Source organism: Chanodichthys erythropterus, chromosome 16, assembly GCF_024489055.1.
Source record: "Chanodichthys erythropterus isolate Z2021 chromosome 16, ASM2448905v1, whole genome shotgun sequence".
In the NCBI taxonomy this organism is placed as follows: Eukaryota; Metazoa; Chordata; class Actinopteri; order Cypriniformes; family Xenocyprididae; genus Chanodichthys; species Chanodichthys erythropterus.
The window spans coordinates 17,111,820-17,122,343 of NC_090236.1; the positions used below are offsets into that span (position 1 = coordinate 17,111,820).

Here is a 10,524-nt window from a genome sequence, read left to right on the forward strand (position 1 = left end):
TAATCCGGGGTACAGGCAAAGGTCATAATCCATAAATAGACAGTCCAAACATGAAACAAGAAACACGAAACAAGAAACTACAAACCAAAACGGGAGAACAGGGATCAGACTCGAGGGTGACATCCAACAATGAACCACAAGAACAGACAGAAACGACTCAGACTAAATACACAGACACTAATGACAAAATATACAACAGCTGGGTGCAATGATGAATAGTGATTAGTCCGGGGAGTGTGCTATGGGAAATGTAGTCAATGAAATGGGTGAAACAGAGAATCCAGGAAGGATGCCCTCTAGTGACTGAAGGGCACTCTCACAGGTGATCGTGACATAAATGAGCTGAAAAACGGTACACAATCGCGGATGCTTCTTACGTCACGTTTGCTTTTGTTAACGCCATCAGGTAGGTTTAGGCATAGCATCGGTGGGACGCTATTTTAAAATGAAAAGGAGCGCAAATATCAAATCGAGAACCACGGCGATTCGTCTAAAAAGGAACGTCATAAAAACGTACCGCATTCACCCTATTATCTGCTCCAGCAAAAAAAAAAAAAAAAAAGGAACACGCTTTTAACTGCAGCGATATGTACTCACTGGTACGTATTTCGCGACTCGCGAAAACGTGCCCACGGGTACGTTTCCGTCATGAGACCAGGTTGCACATAACAGTCGGGGTGTACGCCCCCAACATTTGCATATGCCAGCTCATGTACAAAGCATTACACAAGGCCAGCCAGTATTAACGTCTGGATCTGTGTACAGCTGAATCATCAGATTAGGTAAGCAAGCAAGAACAATAGCGAATAATGGCAGATGGAGCAATAATAACTGACATGATCATTGATATCATGATATTTTTAGTGGTGTTTGTAAATTGTCTTTCTAAATGTTTTGTTAGCATGTTGCTAATGTACTGTTAAATGTGGTAAAAGTTACCATCGTTTCTTACTGTATTCGCGGAGACAAGTCTGTCGTTATTTTTATTTTTTTAACACTTGCAGTCTATATAATTCATAAACATAACTTAATTCTTTATAAATCTCTCCAACAGTGTGTAATGTTAGCTTTAGCCACAGAGCATACTATCAAACTCATTCAGAATCAAATGTAAACATCCAAATAAATACTATACTTATGTAATTCGACATGTTGCATGACGAACACTAAAGATCCATTTTGAGGGTTATATTAGCTGTGTGAACTTTTTTATGTTGTTTGGGCGTGGAGCACGAGAATTAAAGGGGCCGCACATCCTGAATTGGCGCATTTATAACGATGCCCCAAAATAGGCAGTTAAAAAAATAATTAATAAAAAAAATACTATGGGGTATTTTGAGCTGAAACTTCACAGACACATTCAGGGGACACCTTAGACTTATATTACATCTTTTAAAAACATGTTCTTCTGCACCTTTAACCAAACCCTAATCCTACACTGTAAAAAAGGCAGTGTCAAATTAACACTTAAAGTGTTAATTTTAACACTACTTTGGATCATATATGGTCCCATTCTATTTAGTGTAAAAAGTACACTGTTTGTAGTGTTGAATTTACAGTGTTAAAAAAGCACTATATAGTGCCAAAAAATGACACCATGAGTGTAAAGTTTTACACTTTCTATGTTGTACTAGTTTTACACTATGATGCTTTTAACACTTTGAGTGTTGTTTTAATTCATTTGGATTACACTGAAAGTGTTAATAACAAAGTGTCCTTTCAGTGTATTTTTACACTGTTTTAGAGTGGTACTGTACATGATCAAACAAAATCAAGACTTTTAGATATAAAAATTCAAGTATTTATTTAACACGATGAAAAGCGGCTTTAAAACATGGCAAAATGTCACTTAATCACATTAATGAGGTGTTGCACAAATTTAAAACTTAAAACACACAAATTCATCAAATTTTGTCATGAAGATTTTAGAACCGATTTGAACAAGATTGCAGTAAGGTACAACATACCAAAAGAAATTAGCAGACCCATATGACATCTGTAAATCAAAAGGTTTGTAATAAATGAGTTCATTGACATTGAAGACTTTCAGAGAATCAATTCTGTAGGAATACAGATGTTTGTCAAAATAAAAAGTTTTTAGGCATGATGCCACCAGTAACACGCATTAGTTTCTAACAATGTCTTTGATTTTATAAAACACTGGCAAATCAAGGTTTACTTCACAAATAATTAAGGTAGAACAATATTCAGTTCCATTATACTTCACCCATTTCACGGAGAGAACATTGGTTTGTGGAATATTCTAGGTTTAACAGAGGTTGAGAAAAAATGTTGTCAATTAAGCTTAAAGGGATACTCCACCGTTTTTTCATATTAAACTATGTTATTCCCTTAACTAAGACGAGTTGATAGATACCTCTCTCGTCTCAGTGCGTGCACTAAATCGCTCTGTCTTGCGGCGAAACTTTGTTAGCACTTAGCTTAGCCCAGTTCATTTAATAGGGGCCAAGCAGAGAAGCTACCAAACACCTCCACGTTTTCCCCATTTAAATACAGTTACTAGAGTAGTGTAACTCGACCTAGGACGGTGACACAAAACAAAACGTTGCGCTTTTCTAAGCATGTAAAATGGATAACTATATTGTATGGCGGAACACCATAGCAAGTGCTCGGGAGCACTTTGACTTGGCGCAGTAATATCTTCACTCGTGAAAAGTCCTCTCACCGGCCCCCGCTCCCTCTCCTGTAAAGTCACTTTGGTTCTATTGACGGAAATGAGAGGGAGGATGAGAGGGAGCGGGGGCTGGTGAGAGTGAAGATATTACTGCGCCAAGTTAAACTGCTCCCGAGCACTTGCTATGGTATTCCGCCATACAATATAGTTATCCATTTTACACGCTTAGAAAAGTGCAACGTTTTGTTTTGTGTCACCGTCCTGGGTCGAGTTACACTACTCTAGTAACTGTATTTAAATGGGGAAAACGTGGAGGTGTTTGGTAGTTTCTCTGCTTGGCCCCTATTGAATGAACTGGGCTAAGCTAAGTGCTAACAAAGTTTCGCCGCAAGACAGAGCGATTTAGTGCACGCACTGAGACGAGAGAGGTATGTATCAACTCGTCTTAGTTAAGGGAATAACGGTTTAATATGAAAAAAACGGTGGAGTATCCCTTTAACTTAAATGAAGCCCATAACATTTATTTAACCCTAACTAATCATACCAGGCCTTTAATGTCCAAGAAACGGGGAAATTCAGTCAGCACATCAGTGGATCTCCTTGGGTCTTGAATCATCTTGTGACGATACTGAAACGTCTCCCTCATTTTGACCTTCACGGTTTCTACCTCTGATGTAGGTTTCAGACAGACAGGTTTCATTAGAGTTTCACACGGTTTCACACTGCTCTTCTGTCAGGATAACCTCAGTGCTGGATGAAGCCTCTCTTTCTGCAGTTGGGCCACCACTGAAAGACTGGGGGGAATATCTACGGTTGTCTGATGGTGCACTGTTCCTCTGAATATTCTTTATTTTCCAAGTGAAGTACCCTTGTCCACTTTGAGGATCATAATGTTCCTTTGAAAAACAAAAATGTTTTCAGCAATACAAAAGTGACCAACAAACCCATAACTATTTTTCCAAATAAATATTTTCACTTACATATCCATTCTTTGTGTAGGGATCACGAAGATTTGGAAACAGGGAAACAATTCCTTGGGCATACATTTCTCTAATATGTTTCATGATCACGCTCTTATTCATACAAATGCTTTTAAACCATTCAAGCACACCAAAAAGAGAATGCGCTGTCTGTGAATTGTCTTCACACACACGACGCACAGAAAAACGTGAGCCAGAATAGAGTTCTCTTTCGTGCTTGAACGGACAATAACACACGATATTAGTGCTGGTCTAAATACTATTTTTTGAGCGTCAGAGCTTCGATGGTAATCTACAATGAATATTCGAAGCTTCGGAAGGAGGGGGCTGAACATAGTCTTCTCTCTAATAAAAGGCAGTGTAATGAGTACAAGACGATTTCTTGATTTTAATCAATTCTCATTTTTAAGAACCGATATTGACTCTTAAATCCCAAGAATCGATTAGTCTAGTCTGTTTTCAGTTGATGAAGGAGCAGAATATGTAGCACCTCCAATCCAATAAATCGCAATAATCTTTGTGCTTTGTTACTTCAGATATGAAGCAAAGTCTTAGATTTCAAATGACGTCCATCTTATGAGATAAAAAAATAAATACCGTTTTAGCGCCGTTTAATGTGACGTGACAGATTGCTTTAGCGCCTCCGTTAAAGAGAAGCAGCAGCACGAGCGCATGTGACCATCCTCTCCTCTGCTTTAATACCAGTTACAACACAAAATAAACATGCATGAACGTTGTCAAACAAAACAGAGGCTAGCTAGACCCTCCTCCTCCCCGCTTCCTGAAACAGCCATGAACGTGCATTTAAAATCATTCTTATCAGTTATTGGCTGGAGTATGTTTATTATGTTTCGTGGTCCAGGCTGCAGCAGGTAGTTTTTGGAGCTTGTGGCGACTACAGAGACCACGGTTTTTTACAGTGTGTTCAGGGGACAGGCAGCTAGCGGATAGTGAGGAGATGTTTACTGTATGCGACAAAAAATGTTTTGGCCTAAAAATGCGTGACATCGCTTGGAGCACCTTTAAGTAATGCTGTGGACGGCATAACATTTGCGATGGACAGTTACACGACTTTCATGGGGAATAAAGCGCCAGTTGTGAAATGTCAAAAATCACCTACGTGAAGTCTGTTTGGTATCAATAACACAAGCCAAGTGAGCCAACATATTCTTATTTGAATATGTTGGCTCGCGTCTGTCTGTTTGCATTTGATTATGTCGAGAACAGTTCATATAATTGTCACGTGGCAGGTGTGTTGCTGCGGACCAAAGGGAGTGTAATGTCGCAATTGGTCCAATATGGACATGCGAAACGTTCAGAATAAATAAGCTTTTAATAAACTACAGATAAGCTAAATAAACTAACGATTGCTGAAAGTCAAACACACAACCTTTACGTTTGAGGACTAGAAATAATTTACAATTTGATATTTTAAGTTTTCCATGACCAAGGCAATCCTGGATGTAGAATACAGAATACTTGAATCAAGTGTTACCTATGATTTTCAGTCTTATCTGCAGTAAGAATCTTGATCATCTTCCTCCTGGTGCTGTCAGTCAAGCTTCTGGTTTTTTGGTACTCTCTGATGATTGCATCCCCACCAGGTTTAGCCTGCAGAATTGTTTGGACCAGCTGCAAACGGTTACATAGTACAATCAACAACAACCTCTCAAGAACCATTCGGTTAACATGATTGTGTAGTCACAAAGCTCAGTACATGTGTAAACTCACACAAGACGTATTGAGATCCAATTGTTCTGACCCCATTTGGATGTCGACTTTGCCAGATTATTTTATTAACTTTTTGTGGTTTAGTATAATTTATTAAAGAGTTAGCAATGTTTCCAAAAAGTTTTGAAATATACTTATGGTGGTAGCCAGGTGGAAAATGACTGTGATAGATATATATTATATATATATATATATATATATATATATATATATATATATATATATATATATATATATATATATAAAATATAAAATGCAACTCACAGTTCTAGCTTCATCTTCGGCTCTCTGCTGCTTTCTTGAAGGGGTTCCGCCTCTCAGAATAACTGTCATCAGATTCATAGTTTGCAGTCTAAGAGGAGCTTCCTTCACTGGACACTGCAGGGGTATTTGCTAATTCTATTGAAAAAAAGGTTTCAAAAATTAAGTTGAGACATTATTCATTAACTAAATATAAATTAAGTAAAGCACTACAACTTAAATTTGGACTTTCAATACGGTAAAACAATTTTGATTATGCTCAATTTTGAATAAGCTGAAAACTAAATAACAAACTAAATAAAATAATATAGCACTGATGTCAACTTGTAGGATAATATAAACTTTTTAAGGATTTTAAATTACTGTTAGAGTTAATGACCTTGGCAACATTCATGTGGAGGACTGAAACACTCATTTATTTAGCATTTATTTAATCTGATTTATTGTCACGTATTGTCACGAAATAGAGTCATAAGTGTCCCAATGTGTAGTGAGCCAGCGTCCGTTGTATGATAGCAAAGAACGATTTCACCTCGAATGCCAGTGCGCACTAAAATAACGGCTGGAATTGGAAAACTTGGGGGAATTAACGTTACAGTTTAAGATTTAAAACACTTTTAAAATGTTCGCATGAACGTAATTCTCATGCAAGAAAACTTGACAGCAGCGTGACTGTGTCTGACGCATATATGACGACACGAGACACATGACAGATATGATTTTCAGTATAAAAACGAAAAGAAACTTACACAAACAAAATTCATGTCGTTTACAGCATTAACGTTTCACGACAGAAAATGAAGTAGGCCTATACCCGGGGCCTATAACGTTTTAAACGAGTAACGTTATGAGTCACAAAAAAACGCGTTTCAGTTCTACTTACAGACTTCACACAAAGACTAGACACAAAGCAATACCGCACTTAACGCTTTCAAAGTAAATATGAAGAGTTTGGTTCCAAAACGCTATAAATCCATTTTGATTAATTTGAGTAAAAAGGTGTTTTCTTTACCAAGAAATTGGCAAAATGAAAACCACTCTTTTCTGTTTCAAACTTTCACATAGCATCTTTTGGTTATAAAAACATTAAAAATTCAAATCTAGATTTTGATTTTCAAAGGTTTATTATAAAAATTTATTATTTTTTCCCCAAAATGCAATAAATGCATGACACGTTTTTTTGTTTTGATTTTTTTTTTTTCAAAATGCACTTAATCCATCAATATAAAAGTTATTTTTCATATTGAAAGTAAGTTAATTCACATATATGACAGCCTCTGAACTTTGTCAATACTAATCGTATGTACATGCATTTGACTAAAAATACATTCATTCGTCGCTCCCAAAATGAATTCAACGAGTCATCTTGTTAATCTTATAAATGAATTATGTCTCTGTTTGTCATTACCGATCAAGGCGTATCTGGCGTCACCGCATGGTTAAAATAAACAGTTCAGTTTAGGGAGCGTGATAGAAGTTTGATGCTGTCGTGAAACAAGCAACAGCCGGCATTTTTCCTCCTCCCGACTCGAGTGCCTCGCCTTCTTAATCTCCTCACGTAAATGATTTCGATGGCTTGCGTTTCTTCCCCACCGCAGAAAGCACCACAGGTTCAGCAATGTTCATCGAAATTATTCATTTTTCTGTTTTTGTTGATCACAAAGTACAAAGTAGATAAAGGATGCGGGGTGTATTCAGAGCGCCGCCATTACTGTTTACAGTGCATGGAATGGTGCGCTGTGATTGGTTGAGCGGATATATCGCGTTCTGCAGAGAAGGGAGACTGGCGTTTGTCGCGTTTTGGAAAGAAAGGGAGAAAACATGACAGAATAACACAACGGATATCGCATTTTGCGCAAAATTAATAAATGACTTTTCAATACCGACCAGATACAATACTGATTTTGGCGGAAACTCAAATTTTTTGAAAATGGCGTTTATCGCGTTTTGGAACCAAACTCTTCATATGAAAATTACCATTTGACAAATTCTCCAATCTGAGCAGAAAAACGCCCAAATCTGGCTGCTTCAGAACTTCCCCAAAGACATCCTCGTCCACTTTAGTTCCAGACTCATCGAAAAGCTTCGCCTCAGCCTGACTGGAGGCGGGAATGCCGAACCTCACGAAGGCTGTGAACAAACCAAAATCCAAGGAACTAAAAATACCCATTACAATGTCAGCACAGGACTAACTACTAATTTATTTTATAAAATTAACGTTACCTTCATCCAGGAAATCCGAAAGTTTGAAATCGACGTCAGAAACTTCATGTACTTCTGCAAGTCTCTGAACTTTAAGGAGCATTCCTGACAAAAACACACGCAGTTAGTAATTTTCAAATTTGTCCAACTCCATTTATATTTTTTACTAATAATGCTGACACAATTTTATTTACTTTTTAATTTTAAAGAGAGAGAGAACGCAATCACACTTACCGTCTCAGTCGCATGAAGAAAATGGCGTTGTCGACTCATCTTCTTAAAAGGCAACAGTCATATAGGGGCGGATTCAAGATAAATTGGCGTTTTTTTTAACACTTTAAGTGTAAAAATAAAATCACATAATTTAACACCCTGTAACTACACTGAAAAGCAGAAATCATTAGCACTGTAGGTTGTTAATTCAACTGTTTTGGAATTAATAATATTTAACACTGCAATTTTTACACTGCTGATTTTACTGTGTACCCTAAAACTATAGTAAGTACATGCAGTTACATAGTATTACTCAGTACTTGAATGTATAATTACACTGTAACAAGGAGACCTTAAAATAAAGTGTAAACTATGTAATTATTGCTTTTACAACTCATTTTCATAGATTAAAACTGAACATCATTGGATCTGAGACAAGAGTAAAACAAAAGAGTACAAAATGCACATGTATTCAGTCATAAATGTAATCTGGAAGGAAATATGTCTAAATCCAACTTCATCTGTTGTTTTGCAACTGTATGGCAACAGATGTTTGACATCTAATATAATTTTCATGTGAGTTAGTTCTTGGAAGGTCTCTTGCCAGTGTTGTAGTTTACTTAGATACAGCCACCAATGTAAAGAGTGAGGTAAAGACTTGACAAACAGAGATGCTCTCTGTTCCCATGACAATCAGTGATGACTCTAGACTGTGGTCTTATCCAGGGCATGACCTCAAAGTTTACTATTACTCCGAGCACCACTCATTTGGCCAAGAGAAATGAGGATTGCTATGAGATGTCTGTAGCCAAACTAACTAAATGAGTAACAAAGAGTGGACTTTATTCACTAATGAGTGAAGACAGTCTGCTTCACAAACACTGACCTAGAAAATTTTCCAAAAACTGGAGGATAGAGAGTAACTGAGAGATACACTGGACTTTTTTCTGTCAGTTTGTCACTGGGTTAAAAGGATAGTTCACCCAAATATGAAAATTTTATGTTTATCTACTTACCCCCAGGGCATCCAAGATGTAGGTGACTTTGTTTCTTCAGTAGAACACAAATGATGATTTTTAACTCCAACCATTGAAAAAACATGCACAGACAAATCCAAATTAAACCAAATCAATGTGTCGTCATGAGCTGCAGGGTTTCATTTAGATTTGTCTGTGCATGTTTTTTTTTTTTATTCTCATAGATGATGTTACCGTTTCAATGCATTATATGACTGACAGACCGCAACGGTTAGTTAAAAAAATCATCATTCGTTTTCTACTGAAGAAACAAAGTCACCTACATCTTGGATGCCCTGGGGGTAAGCAGATAAACATCAAATTTGTATTTTTGGTCGAACTATCCCTTTAACTAATTAAAGCTTTTCACTGGAATTTCAATTGCACAACAGGAAAGATGTTCACTAGAAAAATAAAACTGTTCTTTTTTCACTATGTATAAAAAGGCTCATCTGGGAGGTTCAGAATCCACTTGACAACTGTTTTTTTCAAGTAACCTAAAAATGGTTCTATTCAAAAACATTATTTAATCTGAGCCTGACAACATTGTTACACCAATAAAAGCTATTTCAGCAAATTCAGATAATGCAAAAAAAAAAAAAAAAAACAAACAAACAAACAAAAACATCCTTCTGCTAAACTTTTAAAACAAATTTTACAATGTAGCTCAGGACAGCATCAGTTCACCAAGTTGTCTTCACGTCAGAGTGAAGGTGGGGGTGATATTTGCATAAACATCCACTTATTGTACGTGGATGACTTGCAACCAAACTATGCGCATTGCACAAGAAAATGACTGGATGATAGAAAGTGAAAGCCTGACATAACAAAAACTGGTAACTCTTTACAATAAGGTCTCATTTGTTAACATTAGTTAATGTATTAACTAAAATGACAATGGGCAAACCATATTTATTAATCTTTGTTAATGTTAGTTACTAAAAATCCAGCTGTTCATTGTTTGTTTATGTTAGTTCACAGTCCATTAACTAATGTTAACAACTACAACATCTGACTCCCATAATGTATAAGTAAATGTTATTAATAAATTTTGTAATTAATTCTTAGTTCATGTTTACTAAAGTAGTTAACTAATGGACCTTATTGTAAAGTGTTACCCATAAACTTTAGCTTAATCATCACTTTCTTGCGAAAATTAAATAAAATCTCTTCATACCTCTTTCAGTTCCTTCTCAATCTGCACTGCTCGCTGAACTATTGGTCCACGGACCGCGTAGTCAACCTTCTTCACGTTGGCGTTCATGGTGTCAACGGTGAGCACTTTCCCCCGATGGGGTAACGCGCCGTTTTCGGACATCTTCTGCTGTAGATGTTCGCTTTGGGCCGCCGGGAAAGCAGAAAGACCCCTATGGGGAGAAGAAAGAGAAGGCAGCGGAGGAAAGTTCAGGACCCAGTTTGAAACCCTGGGGTACACCGTCGCGTAAGCCTCACATCTTCCAAATTTCAAAACCCTCACGCTTCTATT

General features: G+C 37.0%; 1 protein-coding gene across 5 annotated transcripts in view; it reads right to left on the reverse strand.

Annotated features, from left to right (window-relative positions):
- The window catches only part of gpt (glutamic--pyruvic transaminase), a 36,249-nt gene that overhangs the window by 25,158 nt on the left and 567 nt on the right, over nucleotides 1–10,524 (reverse strand). For 2 of the 5 annotated variants that reach the window (XM_067362332.1, XM_067362331.1), the window contains exon 2: nucleotides 10,216–10,405. In XM_067362332.1, coding sequence (XP_067218433.1) covers nucleotides 10,216–10,356 — 141 coding nt within the window. In that variant the 5' untranslated portion in view covers nucleotides 10,357–10,405. Of the gene's footprint in view, nucleotides 1–3,179; nucleotides 5,078–5,110; nucleotides 5,248–5,610; nucleotides 5,762–10,215; nucleotides 10,406–10,524 lie in introns of those variants that run through there. The other 3 variants (XM_067362329.1, XM_067362333.1, XM_067362330.1) reach the window with 3 other exon arrangements.